Raw genomic sequence first — 22971 nt, 5'->3', positions numbered from 1 at the left:
GGGAGAGGAGGTGACAGTCACCGACGGTGGGGTGGCTGCAAGTGCAGGGGACACAGGACCTGCTTATCTGCTACATCTGCTGGGTTTCGACCACACAGGGCTGGAAACCAGCGCTTCCTCTCTGCAGAGCTGCGTCAGCTCCGGGGCCGGTCCCCGGGGACAGTGAGGCAGCGCAGGGGGAATGGGCCCCTCCCAGCAGGGCCGGAGGTGCAGGTGGTGCCATACTCTCCACGGAGACCAGGCCGGCGCCTCAGTCTCAGGCCCCCCAGCCCGGTCCCTCCTGGCTCCCCAGTCCCCGCGCCCTGCCTGCAGCCCTGAGGCTGAGTTGGGGAAACAAAGGTGACAAAGAAACACTGGGCAGCGTGTGCAGTTTCTTCTCGTTTTGTTTCCTTGTGTATAGGCCTAAGGAAGCAGGGTCCCGATGACAGCAGGCACGCGTCACCCTCCCCTGGGGACGCGGACACCAAGGCCCCTGGGGCGGAGGGTGAGAAGCGCGGGCCTGTCCTGGCAGGGCCAGAGCGCAGCCCAGACGGGCAGGAGAGGTGGCTGGCGGGACCAGGCGGGCGCTGTCAGACAGCGGTTCGCGTCGGCGTGCTGGGCTGGTTGAGGCGCAGGGTCCTGCACAGCCAGCCGGCGAAGTCCACCTCCTCCACTTCGGAGCGCTTGATGAAGGCGTGGTTCTGCAGGGGAGGGAGGGCGCGGTGCTGAGGGGACGAGGAGGGACGGGAGGAGCCACCCGACAGGTGGCGAGGGCAGCCGGCACTGCAGGTGCTGAGCAGCATCCCTGTCAGGAGTCCCCAGGTATGACAGCCACCAGTGTCCCCAGGCTACACAGGCACACACACCCCACCAGAATGGTCCAACATGGCTGCCCACACACTGTCCAACATGACCGCCACCTGCCACCAGCTTCTCTGGTCTCAGGAGGAGTTACCAGCTTGTCCTCAACCTGAGGGTAATCCTCAAGAAGCTGGTTAAAGCCAGTGTGGTGCACAGCTGTCATCCCAGCACTCTGGGAGGCTGAGCCAGGAGGGTTGCAGGTTTGAACCCAGCCAAACTTAGGAAGACCCTATCTCACAATGAAGAATAAGAACAGCGGGGGATGGAGTGCAGTGTGAAGGCCCTGGGTCCCATCCCAGCGGCACCCCCCCCAAACCAAGTGAAAAGCCCCAGCTGTTTCCACACTCCGCCCTGCTCCTCTGCCCCACACCTGCATCTCCACGGTGCAGCCATGGAACACACGCAGCCGTCACGAGCCTTTCTACACTGGCTCTTCCCACCCGAGCTCTGGTCTAGGCCGTCTGTTCAGACCACAGCACAGGGTCAATAGGCCCTGGCCACAGAGCTGTCCCTGCAAACAGGTGAAAGGGGGCAGTGGGAGGAGGAGGAGCCACAGGGAGTGAGGAGGGCGGGCTGTGCAAAGAGCCTGTGGTGCAAAGCCAGGGCTGGGGGAACTGCATGTGGTCTGACCACAGGGCCTGCAGGCCGCGAGGCAGAGGCCCCAAAGGGTGCGGCTCACTAGTTCAAAATGCCACATCCCAACAGTCACTAGCCATGTTTGGCTGTCTTAGGACCAGTGTCTTACATCTGCAAACAGCCTGGTTTTATGGTTTTCTTTCTTTTTTTTGTCTTTTTGAGACAGGGTCCCATTATGCAGTTCAGGTTGGCCTTCAACTCACTCTGTAGCCCAGTCTGGACTCAAACTTGCAGCAATCCTCTTGCCTCAGCCTCCTGAATGCTGGGATTACAGGCATGTGCCACCATGCCCAGTTAGTTTTTGTTTGCAGTAGTACTTTATTTATTGTAGTACTGGGGATTGAATCCAGGGCTTTTGCACTGAGTTACATCCCAGCTCTTTTGTAAGTTCTTTTAAATTTTGATACAGAGGCTGGGGATATAACTCAGTGGCACAAGCACCTGCCTGGCAAGTGCAAGGCCCTGAGTTTGAATCCCGGTACCAAAATAAATAAACACATAAATAAATAAATTTTGATACAGAGCCTTGAAAAGTTGCAAAGTTGTCTAGGCTAGGCTTCAACTTATGATCCTCCTCTCTCAGCCTCCCAGAATGCCGGGATGGTGAGAATTTAAGGAGAGGACGCCGAGACCACTCTCTTGGGCCTGGGGGCTGTGGACAGGAGCAGGGGGCAGACCCAGAGTGTCAGGGCTCAGGACCTGAGGCTGCCTGGTTCTCTCCCAGGCCAGAGGCCCAGGAGCTGCCTAGAGCCCCAGCACTGTTCCTCTGAGGCCCGAGGCCCTGGCCAGCTCTGGGCTCCTCCTGCTGAAGGCATGCAGTGTGGCCCTCTCCCAGGACAGCTGGAGGCCTGGCTCCCCAAGTTCTCTTACCATGAGCATCTTCAGATCTGCGCGCTCCGCTGGGTTCTTAATGAGGCTGGGGATGGGGACAAGAAGGACGGTCAGGGTGCCATGCTGTCCAGTGCCAGGCCCATCAGGAGGCCTGGACCTGGAGCATTTGGCTCGGCCACCTGGCCCTGTCTGGACAGCAGTGGGTCCCTCGCTGCCCTTGGTGTCCTGGAAAGGGCCTGGAGGGTCTGAGAGAGAAGAGGAAGACAGAAGGCAGGAAACCCTGCTGCCTGTCACCAGCACCACAGCCACCACAGCTCAACTGCTAATAAAATCCATGTTTGGAATCCAGCATCAAAATGGAACGTTACCCTTTAACAAAAAGCAGAGCTTTCAGCAGTTCTGCAGTGCAAAGCGGCTCAGGGCCAAAGGCTCCTCAGGCACACCCACTGTGTGGTGGTGCACACCTGTACTCCCAGCACTTGGGAGGCTGAGGCTGGAGGGTTGCAAATTGAACCCCTGCCTGGGCTACTTAATGAGATCCCATATCAAAACATAAAATGGGCTGGGATGTAGCTCAGTGCAAAGACCCTGGGTTCAATCCCGAGTACTGTAAGAAAAGGAAAAAAAAAATCTCGCATAGAGACAGGGATGTCTACTGAGCTGCTAAACAGTTATGCAAAGGGCCTGTGGTGCCCTTCCCCACCCAGGAGCATCTGATGGGTGCCACCCACTCTTAACACAGGTGGCCGACAGGGAAGCAGGCCCACACCGCAGCCCTTTGGTCCCCTGCATGTGTGCACAAGGCCCCATCACAGATCCCACTGTGTCTTCTGAGGGTGGGAGGGTCCCAAAACTCAGCTGGCCAGGCTGGCCGGGCAGTGTTGGGACTGCAGGCATTAGAAGCAGGGATTAGGACCTGGGCAGGGGCCTCGGGATCACCTAGGGCCTGAAATCCAGTTTGCATGGGGCTCTGGCTTCCCAGGTAGGCTTGGGTGTCCAAGATCTAGCACGACCGACTGGGATTCCTGACCCGCATCTGGGTCCAGGACCCAGGGGACCGGTGTCTGAGGGAGTGGCTGGGCGTGGCCAACCCTGGCCACAATGATGTGTATACCTTACCATTTATTTACAAACTCCTGGAAATCCAGGCTGAACACACCACTGGGCAGCTTGGGCGGCGGCTGTGGGGAGAGCAGTGGGTGGTCAGCCCTGTGGGCCTGGGCACCTGTCCCCTCCCTGGCCACCCTGTGCAGGGCATGCACTACTGGGCAATCCCTCTGGGGCTTCAGGTCTGTGCTGTCATCCCCAAGGCAGCAGACGGTGCTGGAACTGTGCGGGGGCGGTGGGGGGGGGGCGCAGGGAACAGCGCCGCTTTGGGCTGTGTGGTCACCTGTCCCAGGGCGGGGCCGCCCAATAGGTGGCTGCTGTGGAGCAGGCCTAGCCCTGCTGCTCGGGGTGGAGGCCCCAGATCTCCCCAGGATGCGCCTGCTGAGCCCAGGCATCACTGCCAGGCGCAGGAGACCTGTGTCACTAGGGCCATTCCACCCTGGTCAGTTGCCACCTGCTCCCAACCAGAGCCAAGCCCCAAATTGTCCTGGCTCTGCCCAGGTTCCTGGGAGGGTGGCTGGTGCAGGCCTGTGTCCCCGCTTCACTCTGCGTGCTGTCTGTGCAAGGGGACAGCCGGCCACGCCCATGGGCAGGAGGGGGGTTGTCTACAGAACACAGGGTCTTTGCACCTCCTTCCCAGAGTCCAGTGAGGTACTTGGAGTCCCTCTGCAGAAGGGGTGACTCAGCAGCTAGTCACACTCAGACCAAGCACCGGTGGGGGCAAAACTTGGGGCGCAGCCTGGCTCCCACATCAAATGCTTGGCCACCGGCACACCTGTCTCCCTGGGAGGCGGCTGTGATGGAAAATATGGGTTCCTCCTCATTTTAATACAGCCCTGTCATCTCAACACTCGGGAAGCTGAGGCAGGAGAATCTCAAGATCAAGCACTAGGTACATACCTCATTCACGATGTAGTCTAGCAGCTCAAAGATGGCCATGGCAGGCCGGCTGTCCATTCCATGACCTGCACAGCAGGGGACAGAAAAGGGAGTGAGGTGGACAGATGACAGCACTACTCCTGTGATGGTGCAGGTCCGAGTGTGTTGGATGCTGCTGTTCCTTGTACCGGTGACAGAGTCCCCCAACCTGTCTTCTTGGGATTGAGCTCATCCCCAGGGAGTGACTTCTCTCAGAGCCTCTCATGAATCACCAACCAAACAAAAGAGCCAGGTGTGGTGGTGCCTGTCCTCAGCATTCCAGGAGGCCGAGGCAGAAGGTTTTCATTTGAGCCCAGCCTGGGCAACTTAGTAACTCAGATAGACCTTGTTTTTTTTTTTAAAAAAAAAAAAAGACTGGAAATGTAGCTCAGGGCAAAGGCCCTGGGTTCAATCCCAGCACTGAGAAAAAGAACGCCAAAACGAGCAGGAACGTTTTTGAGAAGTCACACAGTTGGTCTAGCGCTGTTTCTGGGTTCCAAAGTCATCCCCCTGCGCTGGGCTGCACCAGGCTGGGGGGAGGGGGCTGGCTGCAAGCAAGGACAGCAGCGTGACCTTGCGCAGAGCTGCTGCTGGTGACAGTGCAAGCCCCAGATGCCACTTGGAACGGGAGGCTGGCGGGGGGTGGCTGACCCCTGTCCAAGACCCAGCTGGCTGGGTCGGGGCTGGCAGCTGGACTTCGCCTCCTGCCGTCCTGACTCAGGCACGCAGGCCAGGGGAGGTGCCGCCTGCAGGGTGGCCCAGCTACCCCCACAGCGCCTGGCTCCCGAAGGACGAGCTAAGTGCCATCTGGGAGTGGGGCAGGGAGGGGCTGGGGCCACCGAGGATAAAGGGCTGGTGCCTCTCCCCTGGGGCGAGGTCGAGACACTTGAAGGATCTGCTCTGAGCTCAGGACTAGAGAGAAACAGGCTCAGACTGTCAAAGTCACCAAGGCTTTAACAACAACAACAGAAAAGTCACCTTGGCCTGGGCACAGTGGTGCATGCCTCTAGTCCCAGCACTCTGAGAGGCTGAGGCAGGAAGATCACAAGTTTGAAGCAGGCATTGGGCAACTCAAAACCTAAAATAAAAAAGGGCTGAGGATGTCACTCTGCAAAGCGCTTGGGTTCAGTCCCCAGTACTGGGGGCAAAAAAACCGAACCAAAACAAAACAAAACCCAACCCAAAACAAAACAGAAAGCAATCTCAAAAAAAAAAAAAAAAAATCCAAAACCAAAACAATCTCCCAGGGTCCCGGGGTCCCAGGTGCAGTTCCATCTTCTGAGAACTCCCATCCCCCAGCATGGCAGAGCATGTGGCAGGAACCCCTCTGGCAAAAGGACCCCATGAAGGTGGCTACCCTGAGTGAGGGGTGTTCCCTTCTGCACTGAGCTCTGCTGTGGGGCCCGACTCCAGCAGCCCCCAAGGTCATTCCAAGTAAACTCTGGCGTGTGGTGGAAGGAGCGGTGCAAACAGCCATGTGTCTGCCACTGCAGATGGCAGCGGGAATGTTTGTAGGAAATTTTTTCTTACTTTCCCTGTATGTTTGAATGTTTCCTTCCTTTTTTGTTCTTGTTTGACACAAAGTCTCACTATGTAGCCCAGAGTAGCCTCCAACTCTCAAGTGATCCTCCTCCCACAGCCTCCCAAGTGCTGCGGCTGCAGGCGTGTGCACTCTGCCTGGCTCCCTTTTCATTTTGTCGCGGTGCTGGGGATAGAACCCAGGGCCTCCACTCGCCAGGATCACAAGTCAGAGCAACTCCACTCAGCCACTGAGCGCTGAGCCGCATCCCAGCCTCCTTTTAACCGTTTCATACTAAACGCTGGGAAAGCCAGCCGGCCAGCGGGAAGGAACCACAGTCCAAATCCCTCCAGCTGGTCACAACAGGTGCAGCCGCCCTGACCACACCAGGTCTGGACGCTCACTACTCCAGCTCTGTCCCCAGAAACCCAACCGTCTGAGGACTGCTGACCTGGCCGCTGTGGTCCCAGGGGACAGGTGGCGGTCACTGAGGGGCTGGAGGAGCAGCTGCCGTCCATCCATCCGGTGCAGCGTGCCTGACTGCAGGGTCACTGCCCACGGCGCCCCCCCGCCCCCGACCGGATGTCGTAGGCCTACCGCTGATGGGGCGTCCAGGCGGCCGGGGCCGCGGTGAGATGCTCTGGGGCTGTCCTTCTGTGCCGTCGAGCACTGGCCGGCCGAAGATGGCCTCCAGCTCCTTGGCGTCGGGTGGGGGGATGGGGTACCTGCCGATGGACAGCTCCACCAGGGACAGTCCCATGCTCCAGATGTCCGACTGTACTGAGTAGTGCGTGCCCTGCAGCCGCTCTGGCTGTGGGAAGAGACGGGACGTGGGCTGGGGAAGGCTTGGCAGCTGCAGCCCGCAGGGCAGGGAGCCTGTCGGCCCTGCCCCACATTGGGCCACCCTCTTTCCACGGCTACAGACTGAAGAAATGGAGGACAGCAAGGCCATGTCCCCACCCACAGCATTTTCGTTTTGTTTTTTCTTTTTGAGACAGTGTCTCGCTCTTGAGTTCAGGCTGGCCCTGAGCTCACTTTGTAGCCCAGGCTGGTCTCAAACTCGCAGTGATCCTCCTATCTCAGCCAGCCACAGCACTTTCAGACGTGACTTTGGGATGAGGCTCCCATCACCAGCACTGAAATGGCTCTTTAGAAGCCCATGTGCAGCCCAGTTGGTGGTGCACACTCATAACCTCAGCATTTTGGAAGGCTGAGGCAGGAGGATCACAAGTCAGAGCAACTTAGGGATTTAGTGATATCCTGCCTCAAAATAAAAAATAAAAAAGGGCTAGGGATGTGGCTCAGTGAGAGGTCCTAGGTTCCATCTCCAGTCAAATAAAACAAAACAAAACAAAACAAAAAACCCCCACATACCTAGCACTTTGGGAAGAGGGTGACTGCCCAGGGAAGGCCAAAGTTGCCTCTTTTCCGTGGCCACCCAGCACCTGCTCTTGTGAGCCACCTGCAGGGATCCAGCACCCCATCATTTCCCAAAACACTGAGGGCCCAGGACCTCAGTTCAGAAATGAACCCTGGATGGACGACAACCCCTCAGGAGATGCAGCTGACACAGCAGCATGCTGGGTAGGTGGGTGGAGCCACGGAGGAGAAGCCTGGCGGACGTGGACGATGGTGTCCAAATAAGGCAGCTGCGGGCATCGGAACTCACAGACATGTAGGATCGAGTTCCCACGAAGGAGTTGGCCATGGAGTCGATGAGCTGCCCGCTCACCCCGAAGTCGCACAGCTTGATCTCCCCTCGGGAGTTGACCAGGATGTTGGATGGTTTCACATCTGCGGACAGACGAGAGGGGTTGAAGGCAGCCTGCCCGGTACCACTCGGCTGCTGGGCTGGGCTTACGGGGCCTTCTTACCTCGGTGCATGATCTGGTGCTTCTCCCGGAGGTACGCCAGGCCCCGGAGCACCTGCAGGCCAAGGACGGGGTGATGGACGGTGAAGTGGGGCTCCCACCCTATCGCCCCGTGGCCACTGTGCCTGGGCCAGGCTGAGGGAACAGATTTCAGGCTGTGCTAAACTGGCTAAGACGTGGGCCAAGTGACAGGCCACCGCTGCCCATGTGTACAGAAGCTGCCCAGTCCTCACAAAACCCTGTGGTGGGCAAGCAAGAAGAGGGGCTGAACCGGGCGTGGTGGCACACACCCGTCGTGACACCACTTGGGGAGGCTGAGGCAGGAGGATCACAAGTTCAAGCCCACCCTGGGGAACTTAATGAGCTCTTGTCTCAATCAAGCAATAAATAAAAAGGGCTGGGCATGTAGCTCAGTCTGAAGGCCCTGGGTTCAATGCCCACAAAGAAAGCAAAGAAGCCTTTGAACTTGGGCAGGGAGCAGATGACTGGCCCGGAGTGGAGGCCCAGGCCCACTGCACAGGGTGGGCCCGGGACACTCACCGCAATGCTGACTTTCCCCAGGATTTCCTCGGGAATCCGCTTGGCTTCCTTCAGCACCTGGTCAAGGGAGCCGCCGTCCTGGAAGGCACAGGGAGATGCCACTGTGAGAGGGTCACGGAGGGACAGGCGGACGGCATCCCCAGAGGGCAGGCAGGTGGCAGGTACACAATGAGGTGCTGCCCTGGGCTGGGAGAAGGGTGGCCATTCCGCCCCAGGCAACACAGGCAAGTCCCTGGCAAAGGCCACATGAGGACACAGAACAGGGACGGTCCCAGGGCACCCGCATGAACCTGCGGACTCTGTGCAGGCAAGAGGGGCCGCGAGGCTCAGGACCTGAGTGGCAGAGGCAAGAGAGCCCGAGCCAAGACTCAGCTCTTTGGCCCAGGTCCCACTGCCTGCAAACTGGCTTTGGGGTGGCGGGGTGGGAGGCAGGCTGGCCGAGGGCCACATCCAGTATGGTTTTCCATCCCCACAACGCCCCCCTCCCATGGAGGCGAGAAGACTCAGGCCTGATGCCCAAGGGCCCTGCAGAAGCGACACCCGGGAAGGAAAGAATAGGTTACAGGGGCACCGAGCCCCCTCCCTATTTCCCACGTGCCCATTTGCCACCGTGCCAGCATCCTCCAGGGGACCCAGAGATCACCACCCGGTCGGTGCCCCTTGCCACCTGGGGTGTGGCCCCAAATCCACCATGCCTGGCACGGGCTGGCCGGCAGCTAACTGGGGACCAAAGCTGTGAGTTGCCGGCCTGCCTGCGGGGCCAGCCCCAGGACACGAGGAGGTGACATGGCTGTCTTTCGCTGTGGGCCAGATGCCTGCCACCTCTGGGCTTGACAGACAGGAAACCAGAACCCAGAAGGTGCAGCTGGGGAGCCGGTACCCACCACAGTTCTCTGGGACCCTACAGTGTTCTGCCTTCCTGGGACATTTCAAGTCCCTTGGGGACAAGAGGCAAGAGAGCAGCCTGTGTCCTTTCTCTGCCCCAAGCAAGCTCTGAGGCCCCGGAACCCACAGGTGACCCCGCCAAGCAGCTCTGGGAGGAGGGTGACAGTCACATGGGCAAATGGGTGGCGGGTGTGGCCCACACTGGGAGCTAAGGAGGGACTGCTAGGCCGGTTGGGCCGGGCGAGCAGGCAGCGCTAGTCCAGACTGCGGACGGAACCCTGGGCCTTGGCACTGAGCTGCAGCCCTGGCCCTTCTATTTTTTCTTTTCTTTTGAGACAGAGGCTTGCTAAGTTACTAACTTGCCCAGGCTGGGCTTGAACTCTTGATCTTCCTGCCTCAGTCTGGATTACTGCCTTTGGTTGGTTGGTTGTTTTTGTGTCTTCTGACAGGCGATATATAGCCCAGGATGGCAATGAAGCTTTTTTTCTTTTTTTTTTTTTCCTTGAGACAGGCTCTTGCTAGGTAGCCCAGGCTGGTCTCAACTCACAATGATCCTCCTGCCTCAGCCTCCTGAGGGATTGGGTGACAGGTGGGTGCCACCCCACATTCAGCTTGCTCTGTTTCAAACAACTTTAGAAGAATTAAAAAAAATAAAACCTTGGTTGTGTTTTGTTTTAAAACTGTAACCTCTGCTCTCTGGCACCTCTCATTCTTAACTGTCTGCAGAGCTGTAACAAACGTCAACTGGAAGAGGAAACCGCTGACATGCGCTGGGAGGCGACGTGGGGCTGGGCCTCTCCCGAGGGCCCCAGGTTTCACCCTGGCCGTGGGGCGCAGGGAGGGCATCCTGGGCTCGGGCCTCCACCACCCCTTGCCAGGAGCTCCTGCAGTTGTGACAGCCACGAATGTCCCCAGACATGGCCCAGCGTGGGGACAGGATGGCCCTGGTGAGACTGTGGCCTACAGCTAAAATACCCTGAAGGCAGCAGGGTGAGTGGTCCGCCCGAGTCCCAGGGTAGGATGCGGCGTCGAGAGATTCGGCATCCAGGGCTGTACGACCCCGGATCTCACTGTGCGACCAGGCACTGTGCTCTGCATGTTTCAAATGCTATTTAAATTGTACCCAGCAGACGGTGCACAATACTATTCTTTTTTCTTTCCCTCTCTGTCTTGTCTTCATCTCTGTCTCTCGTTGAACCCAAAACCTTTGCACTGTGCACTACATCCCCAACTCTCTCCCTCTCTGTTTTTCTCTCTTAAATTTGTTTTGAGACACTGTCTCAATAAGTCAGTAAGTTGCCCAGGCTGGCCCCAAACTCGACTATTCTCCTGCGTCAGCCTCCCAGAATTCTTGGATTACAAGCATGTACCCCGCCACCCAACAAAAGCTGAGACAAATACACAAACAGGCTAGAGCAGGGATACAGTTCAGTGGCACAGCACCTGCCTAGTAGGTGTGAGGTTGTGAGTTCGATTCCTGGTCCCCCAAAAAATCAAAACCAAAAAGAAAAACAGCCAAACAAACAGGCCCACATCAGCCTGAGCTCCAATTATCCCTACTTGCCTCACACACTTAATAACGTGCTTTGGGGGTGTTCTTAGCACATGGGCTGGCTTCACTTGATACCAAGAGGAGGCCGTGTCCTTCTGCGCCCCTGCCTGAGGCTGACTTCCCATTACTGCACATGAGGGAGCAGCTCCTCTGCAGAGCGGAGCAGACCCAAGAAATGCCATGTGGGGCCTCTGTGTGCTCAGTATGTGGCTGGTCACCTGCATGTGCCCCTGTCACCCCACTGCCTGCTGGGATCAGCTCGAGTTTTTCCAGTATCAGGTGAGGCCACAGAGACCTGGCCAGCTCTGTTGTTCCTGAGCTCCAGTCACCAAGAACTGTAATCCCAAAACATGGGAGGATGAATGAAACAGGAGGATGCTGCGAGTTTGAGGCGAGCCTGGGCTACACAGAAAGGCCCTGTCTCAAAATTAACCCCCCAAAGAATTAGGGACACAGGAATACTGGTATGGCTTAGGGGTGGTATGTCCCCTATAAAACTCCATTTGAAGTTGGTCTCTCATGCAGTGGTGTGGAGGGGAGGTGGGAGATACTGGGGTGAGGGCAGTCACCGTAGGACAGGTGGTTATGGAGCAAGCCCATGGTCCAGGCCCTCACTTGTTTTTTTTTCCTTTGTCTTTTTGAGACAGGGTCTCGCTACGCAGTTCAGGATGGGCTTGAGCTCACTTTGTAGCCCAGGCTGGTCTCAAACTCGCAACAATCCTCCTGCCTCAGCCTCCCGATTGCTGGGATTACAGGCTGGCATGCATCACCATGCCCAGCAAGGCGCTCACTTGTGTAGGAGCCGGCCCCCACCTCCCACCAGCCTGCGTCAGGTCAAGGCTTGAAGTTGTCCTGGCAGCTGGGCAGATGCCCTGCCAAGCTCCTGGCCTCCGGCCCCCTGAACTGGGAGCCATGTAACCCTTGCTCCAGTGTGACTCAGCCACCTGTGGTCGTCCATCCCAGTAAAAGAAAAGGGACCAAGGCAGGTGCTAACCAAGCAGACAGCCAATGATGGGAAAGACAGACAAGATGGGGTTGGCAAAGCCACACAGGGCAGGGGAGCAGCGGCAGGACAAGGGCTGTCATCAGTTTAACACTCTGCAGGTGCAGGCGTCACCTGAGGCCTAACTCACCCTGGCTATAGCCTGATGGGCACTGACACCAACCTCAGCTCACACAGGAAGCCCTGGGGCCTGGCACCGAGCTCAAGAGGCGGGGTTGAGCCCGGCCCCAGTTTCCCCAACCACCACTCAGACACCCCAGTCCCCTTCCAGAGGTGGCCCGTGAGTGACAAATGCAAAGAACACAGCCAATGCTGAAACCTCGGCACACAGGGAAACTCAGAGACCACCTGGGTGAGGATAAGGCCTGGATTGAGGAGATTCCTCTGTCCCTCCAGACCGGCCTGCTCCCACCCCACCAGCCCTCAGGTTGCTCCCTGGCCTGTGCTATGTTTTTCGTTTTTTCAATAATCATAAATTCTAGCAGTGGACATATAGGCAACACCACCTGCCCCTTATTCATTCATGAGGGTCTGAGGATGGAACCCAGGGCCTTGAGCATGTCAGGCAAGCTGAGCAGCATCCCCTGCAATTTTTACTTATTTAGTTAGAGGCAGGATCTCACTAAGAGGCTGGCCTTAAACATGTGACTTTCTTGCCTCAGCCTCCCAGAATGTTGGGATGATAAGACATGTGCCACCATGCCTGGCCTGAGCATGTCTCTCGCTCTACAGTGGTGGTGACACTTACCAACACACAAGGTGAGGGGCGGCATTCGAGGTTCCCCCTCTTTTGCAGGGAAGCAGGAGGCCTCAGAGAACAGCCCTAAGAGCCCTTTCTCCTTCCTTCTGCCTTTGCTGCTCTGGGACCCCAGGACTATGCAAGGACACCCACCCCTAGGGTTGGGACCCCACAGCTAAGCAGGGCCTCTTGCTCAAACTCACTTCCTGCCTTCCTTACAAAACTGTCACTGGGGCCTGCGTGCTGGAACAGCAACCTCACCCCAGCCGACATGACAGCTGCCTCATCCTGGTTTTGCAAGGGAAGCCGGCAGCGAGGCTGCTACCTGACACAGCGGTTCACATGTGTGGGGGAGCAGCACTTCCTCCGGGCAGTGGCCGCCGACCACTTCTGCTTTTGGTGTGCTTGATCCCACCCAGTTTGGGGCCTGACAGCCAACAAGAGGCACACTGGAGCCTGCCAAGAGGTATAGAAAGATGGGTGCCCACACCCTCACCCAAGACTGGGGTCCCAGCCTGGCTGCCGCCTGAACAGCTCCAGAGATGCCTGCCTCCCCCAGAGGGAACAGCAGACTACAACCTCAGAACACTAGGAGCTCTGCCATCCCAGGGCACTTGTCCTGAGTTCGGGAGGCCTGGTCTCTACGCCGCAAGGTACCTGCCCCACCTTCACTAGGGCCCGCCCAGGCCTGGCCCCACCCCCGCGCCTGGCCTCACTCACCATATGCTCCATGCAGATGCTGATCTCCCCGTCGCTATAGAAGGCCCCATAGAAGCCCACAATGTAGGGCGAGTTGCACTCGTGCAGCACTTGCAGCTCGCGGATGATCTGGTTGCGGATGGCCGGCTTGATCTCCAGGTGGATGAGCTGCAACAGCAGGGAGGCCGGGCCGCTCAGGGATGCCAGGAAAGCGAGGGCAGGTGGGTGGGTGGTGGTCCTGGGCTCTGACTGTCTTCACAAAACCAGTCAGGACCAACCCAGCTGCAGGTCAAGACCACTGCCAGGTGTGTGCCCAACAGCACCTCTGCCATCAAGGCCCACAATGCCACCCTCCGTGACAGCCAAGAGGGGACAATCTGTATTTCAGCGATGGGTGGGCAGTGGAGACACCCAGCGAGGTCTATCCGCACACTGGAGTATCATTTGGTCAGGAAAAGGAGTGAGGGTGTGCCACTGGCCACAGCATGGATGGACCTTGAGGACGCCAGACAGAGGACACAGCATGGGGTTTCACGGACAGGAATCATCCAGGACAGGCACCTCCAGAGACAGGAAGTGGACCTGGGTGCCGGGGGTCATGGGTGGACAGGGTGACTGTTTATGGAGACGAACAGGGCTTCCTTTTGGAAACTGCCTTTTGTTGGGAATGTTCTCAAACTGCAGTAATACATACACAACACGGTGCCACATGCCTATACTTGTTTATCTGAGCAACCAATTTGAACACAGACAGCCACCGTTGTTAATTTCCTATCACCTTATCTGAAAATACATATTGTTTGTATTGTTTTTGTGTTATTTTGTAAATGTCAGTGTGTCTGTTAATGTTTTCTTCCTTTTATTTTTTATTTATTTAATTTTTTTTTGGTTTTTCTCCGGTACCGGGAACCGAACTCACGACCTTGCGCTTGCCAGGCAGGCGCTTTTGCCGCTGAGCTAAATCCCCAGCCCTATTTTTAAAATTTAAAATAAAGGAAAAAAAACCCCCACCGCGAACATCCTAAAAGAGAAAAGCCATTGAGCGGGATGTGATGGTGCACTCTTGTAATTCCAGCATTTGGAGGCTGAGGCAGGAGGACTGCATGTTTGAACCTAGCCTGGGAAACATAGGAACTTAATAAACCCTGTCCCAAAATAAAAAAAGACTTGGCAATAAAGCTCAGAGAGACGGTCCTGGGTCCAATCCCTTGTACTGAAAGAAACAAAACCCCAAGAGCTATATACTCTGGAAGAAGTACACCGAGAAGTCCCCGTGAGTTACATCTCAATTAAGCTGTCAAACCTAGGAGGCAACCACGCCCCACTGCCCCAGGCCAGCACGCACCAGCACACAGGGAGTCTGGGCCTCACTTCCTCCAGGCTGAGGCAGCAGGTGAGGTGTTCCCAGCACCTGGCCTCAGGGCACTGGAGGCTGCTAACCTCCCCACCACTGGAGTCCACATGGACAGAGAGAACTGCCTTCGAACTCATCATTTCTCCAAATGCAGGAAGATCCCCTGGAGATTCAGAAAACACGGGATAAAAACACCACGAACAACCACCAGCCACTGAGCCCAAGGGAAGGAAGAACCGTGGCACCGTGGGACGGACCTGTGTCAGGGGGAGCCCCAGGCGTGCCAGCTCTCAGGACACTCCCCTCGTGTAGCAGCAGAGGGGAGGCCAAGGGTGGCTGTCTGCAGCTTTCAGCAACTGCTCCAACGCTCACAGTCAGGTCTGAGAGAGAACGAGGAAGCGGACGTGTGCTCGGCGACAGGGAGCGAACTGGGCCAAACACCATTAGGGCACAGACCAGCACACTGGAACGGCAGCACCAAGGTGACAGCAGGCCCAGCCTTTCAAGGACGTCACCCTCAGGCATAACCAAGGGGACAAGGTGAGGGACAAAGAGCTGCCTGTTGGAGGGCACCAGGGCATGAAGGGGCTGATGTGGCCTCCGGGGCACAGAGGCTGAGAGTGGCTGCGACTGGGGTGTGCAGGGAGTGCTGAGGTGTCCCCTCCCTCCTCCAGCCCGACTCTCAGGGTTCCCATTCGTGAGCAGCAGGTGTGGTTCACAAGCAGCACAGGCTCAATGCTCAAAACGGCACAGGCCACGGGGACAGGCAAGGCCAGCTGGCGGGCAGTGTGGATGGTCCCGAGTGCTGCTGTCCAAGGAGATACAGTGCAAGCTCAGTATTTAATTGTAAGCCACTGAGGTGCTGTGACTTTAAAAAAAGTAAAAAAGGCCACTGTAGTGACACATGCCTGTAATCCCAGCACTGTGGGAGGCTGAGGCAGTTTGAGTGCAGCCTGGACAACTTACCAAGACTCTGTCTCAAAATTATAAAAAGGGTTGGAACAGCAGGTCAGAGGGAAGGTTCTCCGACACAAACACAGGTAAGTAAATAAAAATCAGATGAGTGTGGTAGTACATGCCTATAAGCCTAGCACTCAGGTCAGGAAGCTGAGGCAGGAAGATAACCTTGAATTCAAGGCCAGCCTGAACTATATAGAGAGACTCTGTCCCAAAACAAACAAACAAACAAATAAACAAAAAACAAAGAACAAACAAAAACAACAACAACAACAAAAAACCAGCCAAAATACACAAAACATAAAAAACCACCAAGGTGAGTGATTTGATGGGCGTTTCTAATCTGAAAACCTGAAACTTTTTTGTGTGTGGCATTGGGGCACGGGTGGAACCCAGGGTCTTCCACATCCCCAGTGACTTCTGAAACCTTCTGAGCACTGACAACAGTCAAGCAGTTTTGGTTTGGAGCATTTTGGACCAGGAAAGCTAAGGTGACAAAACCCAGACAAATATTCCAAACTCCTCCCCAAAAAATATCCCAGCTGGGTGTGGTGTTGCACACCTGTAATCCTAGCAGTCAGGAGGCTGAGGCAGGAAGATCACAGTGAGTTTAAGGCCAGCCTTCGGTACACAGTGGTTCACAGCCAGCCTGAATTACATAATGACAGCCTGTCTCAAAAAAACCGAACCAAACCAAACCAGACCAAACACTAAACTGGAAAAACTTCTGGCCCTAAGTATGGGATACTGTATCTGTATTTGCTGAACCCAATATATCAAAAGAATTACTGCTTTTTGTTTTTTGTTTATTTTTGGCAGTGCCAAGGATGTAACTCAAGGCCTTTGCACTGAGCTGTATCTCCAGCACTTTGTATATTGTGTTTTTGAGACAAGGTCTTGTTTTATAATTTAGACTGGTCTTAAACCCACTATGTAGTCCAGGCTGGCCTCAAATTCACAATTCTCCTGCCTCAGCCTCCCAAGAGCTGGGATTATAAGTATATGCTACTGCTCTTGGCAAGCTCTTTGTTATTTTGAGACAAGATCTCCGTATGTTACCAAATTGCCTACACCAGCCTAGAACCTATAGGCCTGCTTCAGTCTCCCAGAGAGCTGGGATTACAGACACTTGTCATGATACCTGGTCATCTTGCCCATTTATTTTTTGAGACAGGACTCCCTAAATTGTCCAGTCTTGTTTTGAACTCTTTTTTTTTTTTTCCCTCCCTGACATGGTCTTTTGAAATCACTACATAGTCCTTCTAACATGCAGCAATCCTCCTACCTCAGTCTCCCAAGTGCTGGCATTATAGGTGTGTGCCACCACACCAGGCCGTGTCCCATTTTAGAACTACAGTTTAGACATGAGATCAGTGTAAAAATACCACGGAGATTCTTTTTCACACCAAGCCTGTGGACCTTGGGTGTGCTCTGCTCACCTGGATGCCTTGATGGGACTGACTGTCTCAATGGCCTGGTGGTCCTATCTGAGCAGGGATTGCTACAGGGATAGCCCAGCTCTGATCAGGAATGTGACAGGAGCCAGAAGGTAAACAGTGCAAGGACACCGAGCACCTGTGAGGCTTTACAGGAGGAAGAGGTGATGAATACCCCAGGTCCCCGGGGACCTTAGAGTCCTTACCGGGAAATAGGGCTATGCAGGCAGGGGCTTCCTGACTGCTGCAGAAGCTGTATGCAAGTGGGGTTTGTACAAGGGACTGTGGCTGAGTTTGGCTTTGACGGTGCTGGGATAGCCAGTGTTTGTAGAGTGAGCTCACATCTACCGCCATATCACCCTGAACGTGCCTGATCTCATCTGTAGAGTGAACTCAAGACTCCGACCAGAAGCCACCGAGAATGCCAGAACCAGGAGTGCTAGTGCACGCCTGTCACTGCAGTACTCTAGTAGAATGAGGCAGGAAGATCTCAAGTTTGAGTGTAACCCGGGCAATAGTGACTTAGTGAGGCCCTGTCTCAAAATAAAAAGTAAAAAGGGCTGGAGAGGGCAGCTTAGTGCAAAGGCCTTGGGTTCAGTCCCTGGTGCTTAAAATCACACATTGCTTTAATTAACGCTGTGGCCTGGTCCTGCTGGGTAAAAACTCTGAAGAGAGAGCGGGGCGGGTGCCACCCTGCATGCTGGGCTAGGTCTGGCGTGATCACGGTTGCAGCCACATCTTGCATCACAGATCACAGACTCACCGCTTGGGAGCTGGGATTTGGACAGCAGAAGCGTGACCTGGACCATACTTGCAACCTCTGGAGTTAGTTGTCAAAAATGCCCAGTGGCAGCCCCTGGGAGCTGCACAGGTGTCCCTCTCTGGGCTGGAGTCCTCTTGTTTGCTCCAACCTGCTGCTTGTCCACAGCGGCTGCAGTGACGGAATCTGGGGACCGTTCTGTGCGGACCAGTGCAGGAAGCCAGTGAGGAGATGGGCCGGGAACTTTAGTGCAGTAGATTCTGGATGCTCAGCCCTGACAGCAGCCTATCCGTCAGGGTCCGTAATCAAGGGTGTCCTGCAAGGTTCTGTACTCATTCCAGACCCTGACCCAAGTGGCCCTTGGGTTTCCGACCCACATAGTGGAACTGGATTCCCCCATACTAGGGACTGAGCTCAGGGCCTCGACTCTGAGGTACATTCTCAATTCTCTTTAAAGTCTGAGACAGATCTTCTTAAGTCACTAAGCTGCCCAGGATAGATTTGAACTTGCACTCCTCCTGCCTCAGCCTCCAAATGTGCTAGGATAATAGGCATGAGCCACTGCGCCTAGCTATGATCTGGGCTTAAATGAGAAAACATGAGGGGCCAGCATCAGCTGTGGTGTCCTCTGCAAAAGCGATGCGGAAGTCAGTGGTCCTGAGCACGCTGTGACTGCCGCTCTAGAACGGGGCAGACAAGCGTAAGAATGTGGCGCATAGCCCAAAGGCCAGGTCTCCTGTGGGACAAAGGGACTGGGAGAAGCCCAAGGCAAAAAAGGCAAACTGAGGTCTTTCTTGGTCTTTCCTGCCTCAAGCGACCCAGGCATTTTGCTCCTCCGGCTCAGAGGAGTACACAGGAAGGGACCAAAGGCCACACTAGGGAGCAGAAACCTTTACAGTTAAGCAAATTCGAGAGTGCAGTTTTCTCAGGCCTTGTAGATCTGGTGGGCTTGGTGAACTCCTGGCAACTCACATGCATCAGAATAATCCCTGCAAACCAAATGGACTGGGGCATGCTGGGCATGGTGGGACCACACTGCCCCATTCCCGTGCCACTCTGCATTTGGAGCTCTGGCTCCTGCATCCCTGTGTCTTTCACCGGCACTGCTGCAGGTAGACGCAGGCTGTCCACCACCCGGCACATGAGGGACCACCCAAAAGATCCTTGATGGTCTGAGCAGGGCCTGACATATGCACTCGGTGCTGTCCTCAGGGTCCCTGCTGACCCCAGACCAGGGTGCAGGGCAAGGCAGGCCCAACATGCCCAGAGCTTGGCAAAGGCCACCTGCACGAAGGGGCAGAAACAGCAAGTGCTGATTTTGGGGTGCAGTGGGAATGCTCTGGAAGAAACATCTGCAGAGGTAAATCCCCACAGAGACCCACGGGGAGTAGGACGGAGCCCCTGGGACATAAGAGGCCTATGCAGCCGGCAGGGCAGGCAGGGACTGCAAGACGATGGGCTGTGGCCAATGCAAAGTCCCCCCAGTTATGTCTCGGAGCCACTGGTCCCAAAGGGTCATATGTTCTTCGTCTCAGCACCCTGCCCCTCTTGGGACTCTTCTCCATCAGAGTGGAGGGAAAGGCTGGCCTGGAGCCAGTGTGGGTAGGCAGGCGGGTGAGCAGCGCCACGGTGTGTGGTCGCCACAGACAGATGACTGTCACGGACCGGGCCATGAGGCCCAGATGTTTGCTGAACCCCATTCTAGAGATCTAGATGGTCCTAGGAAGGTATTTTGTATGTATTTGTTTGGTACTGGTGATTGAACCCAGGGCGTTTGCAGAGCTACATCCCCAGCTTTCCCCTACCCCTGCCTTAAATTTAAAGCCAGGGTCTTGTTAAGTTGCTAGGTTGCCCAAGGTGGGCTCAAACTTGCAATCCTCCTGCCTCAGCCTCCTAGGGTGCTGGGATAACAAGTGTGCACTGCCATGCCTGACAGGAAGGTCTCTTCAGATGTAATGAACATTTAAATCAGTTAACTCTGGGTAACGCAAGTGACTCTGTCATGGGGTGGGCCTCATCTAATCAGGGAGAAGGTCACAAAAGAGCAAGGCCTTGGGACTCGTGCAGAAACAAGCTATTCTCTGGGGCTCCAGCCTCACTGCACGACCTGCACAGTGCACAACCACCAGACCCTACAATCTTGTAAGCCAACTCCTTCCACCTCTCTCAGGCTGGGCGTGTGGCTTAGAGGTGGGCGCCTGCCTGAGGCCCTGGGCTCCATCCCCTCCAGCACACACAACCTACTGAGCCTGTTTCTCAGGAGAACCCTAACTGAGCAGCTGGAAATAGCTCTTTCTGGGGACAAATGGTCCCTGGAGACCGCCAGCCGGACAAGAGGCCTGGCTACCTCTTGAATCTCTTTCCTGTTTCCCAAGACCTGTCTCCACCACACACTGAGCAAGAGCAGGGCCCCGGGTGGTCAGTGGTCCTGCACAAGCTTCTGCTCACCTTCCGGGCCATGATGAGGCCTGATGGTCTGTGCTGGACCTTGGTGACCACACCGCCATTGCCGGCCCCCAGCTCTGAGATCCGTTCAAAGTCGTCGTCCTTAAGCTCGCCGACCTTGGCTTTCTGGGTGAGGAAGGCCTCAAGCCGCTTCTTCTGCTGCTCATCTAGTTCCAGTTCCTCTAGCTTCTTTTGCAGGTCCACCAGGTTCGCTCTGCAAGGGGCCCAGGGCCAGGGTTAACAGGGACCTGTGAGCCCACACGGTGGCCACGTGCCAACTTCCGGGAAGATGCAGAAGGGACAGGGACCTGATTCCTGCACTCAACAGCATATCAGCTAGCAGGAAAGCACTCTACCATGGAGCCCCTTTTACTTTTTATTCTGAGGTAGGGTCTCACTGAATTGCTAAGTCGTCTATGCTGGGCTCGAACTTGTGTCCCGTCTGTCTACACTTAGGTTGGGGAACAAATGTGTGCAGTGGCTTCAGAGCAAAGAACCAGAAGCAAGTGTAGAAGAAACTGCACGGTTCGTGCATGTGTCAACTTGAGCACTGGGGGGAGGGAGGGAAGGCTGTGGGGGAACTTAAAACAGTGTAGATGACATTAGAGCACTAAGTACAACCAGCACGATCCCGCCACGTCGTCACACACTACTGTGAAAGGTATGTGGAGCACGACACACATGCAGTTCTCAAACCCAATCAGAGCCAGGCAAACTTATGCACCCTCCTCCATCCCAGAGGTCTCGGAGGCTGAGGCAGGAGGATCGCAAGGTTGAGCCCAACTGCTAACTAAGACTCTATATATATATATTTTTTTTTTTCCCCCGGTACCAGGAATTGAACTCATGACGTTGCACTTGCCAGGCAGGCACTGTGCCGCTGAGCTAAATCCCCAGCCCCTAAGACTCTATATTGAAATACAAAATAAAAAAAGGGCTGGAGTGTAACTCAGTGCAAAGACTCTGTGTTCCATCTCCAGTATGGCAAACAAATAAATAAATTTCAATGGGAATAAAAGTAATGCTTGTTTATTTTAATTTTTTGGAATTAAGCCTGAAATCCAGAATTGGCACTGCACGCTTCCCAGCCTCCTGGACTTGGCTATGTCACAGACGGAGGGCTGACTGCAATAGGGCTGTGGAGCACACAGCCGCAGACCCAAGTTCAGGTCTCTACAGAACAGGTGCCTCCAAGGGTCCCGGTCACCAAGGTTTGCCGCTCTTGAGGAGATGCCAGCAGGGGATGACGGCAGAAAGGGTGTTCTGACAGGAAGCATCCAGTCCTGAAGCTCCACCATTATCCACTTACAGTTGTGAGCCAAGGGGCACGCACACCAGAGCAGATGTAACCAGCTGCCTGGTGATGTCACCTGGGCTGGTGTTGCAATGAGCTGACTGGCAGGCACCCCTTTCCGGGTGGGGGACACCTCACTGCGTTCTCACTGGCACCTGGGGAAGCAGGTCTTATGGAGTCACAGCCCAGACAGGAGTAGCAGGCCTGCAGGGGCTGAGTACCCTGCCGGAGGTCACATACCAGGAAGCCCCTGAGCCAGGGCCAGGAGCCCGAGCAAGGACCCACGGCACACCTGTTCAGCAAAGACTAGGATGTTGCAATGCCAAGATACTGAGAGGTCCAAGAGGGGAACGGAGGAATGGATACCAGTGAATGAATGAACGCATTCTTCACTGCAGGGCTGATGAAGCAGCTCTGCTGTGACATCAAGGATGCCTCTGGAGTCAGCCGGTTAATCGTCAATGCTGGAATTACCGGCCTGAGCTAACACCCCCACTTTTCTTTGAGATGCAGTCTAACTACGTTGCCCAGGCTTCATTTAAACTTGTGATTTTCTTGCCTCAGCCTCCCCGTGTGCTGTGATTACAGGCGGGGGGGGGGGGGGAGGACCACACCTGCTGGACATGGCCAAGTGTCTGGTTATGATAGTTTACTCACAACACATGGATCAAGCGTCCCCACCTCACCTGTGTTGAGTGTTTAAGGTCACCAAACATGTTCTCACGGTGACGTACCCCAAATACCCTGGCTGGTGTGCAGCGCAGGGTTCGATGTCACTGTGGCATGATCCAGGTCCCCCCGGCACTCAGAGACCCCCGTTACTATGATTTCACTACCTAGGATGCTCCCCACTCATCTTTTTCCCTACACCCATCTCCCTTACCCATCCTCACTTGGGGACCCCGTCACCCCATCTTTTCCCTGCAGGGATCTCCCCTTATCCTATCTCATTAATCAGGAAACCTGACCTGGTTCCGACCACTCACACCTGCCTATCACCCCCATTTTGCTACCGCGGGACCTCTCAGCCCAAGTCACTCACTGGGGACCACTCCCTGCATCCCGTCCTCTCAGGCTTCCCCCACCCTCACTTTACCATTCAGGGGCCCCTCATGCCTCCTTTTGCTATTCTGGGGTCCCTGAGCCCATCTTTTCCTACAGGGGCCTCCGTGCATCAGATCTCTGCATTGAGGTGCCCCTCGCCTCATGCTCTCTTCCCAGGGGGTCCCCACCCCGTCACCATCACAGCACTCACACACCGTTCGTCTTTTTTTTTTCCTCGCTGGTCTTGCTCTTCCCCCTCAGGGCCCCCCCGAACCTCCCTCCCCTCCCCCCCGAACCGCACCACTCGGGGACCCCTCCGTGCGTCACTTCCCTCCTGCACCCCAGATCACCCTCATTTCCCCACTCGGGCCCCACAGCCTACCCTCCCCCTGCAGCGTCTGCCCCGGCCCGGCTTCCCTCCTCGCCCCGCACCTCCCTGCTCGGGGCCTCTCCGGGTCTCGCCCTGCAGACGCCTCCAGCGCCCCGACGCTTCCTCCCCGGGCCCATCGCCCCATCTCCCCGCAGTGAGCCTCCTACTGCG

The 22971-nt window shown here is 55.8% G+C and overlaps 1 protein-coding gene across 1 annotated transcript in view; it reads right to left on the bottom strand.

Annotated features, from left to right (window-relative positions):
- Nucleotides 1-358: 358 nt before the first annotated feature.
- Map2k2 (mitogen-activated protein kinase kinase 2) overlaps nucleotides 359-22971 on the bottom strand; it is a gene marked incomplete in the record, with an annotated part of 23142 nt that continues 529 nt past the window's right edge. Inside the window, 10 exon segments of the mRNA XM_005405811.2 lie at nucleotides 359-680; nucleotides 2347-2392; nucleotides 3427-3488; nucleotides 4315-4379; nucleotides 6449-6662; nucleotides 7521-7645; nucleotides 7726-7777; nucleotides 8263-8340; nucleotides 13162-13308; nucleotides 20096-20306. Of these exon segments, the coding sequence (XP_005405868.2) occupies nucleotides 570-680; nucleotides 2347-2392; nucleotides 3427-3488; nucleotides 4315-4379; nucleotides 6449-6662; nucleotides 7521-7645; nucleotides 7726-7777; nucleotides 8263-8340; nucleotides 13162-13308; nucleotides 20096-20306 (1111 nt within the window).

Source organism: Chinchilla lanigera, unplaced genomic scaffold (genome assembly GCF_000276665.1).
Source record: "Chinchilla lanigera isolate Chin_1 unplaced genomic scaffold, ChiLan1.0 scaffold00094, whole genome shotgun sequence".
NCBI classification, from domain to species: Eukaryota; Metazoa; Chordata; class Mammalia; order Rodentia; family Chinchillidae; genus Chinchilla; species Chinchilla lanigera.
This window is presented reverse-complemented; position numbering and strand designations above follow the sequence as displayed.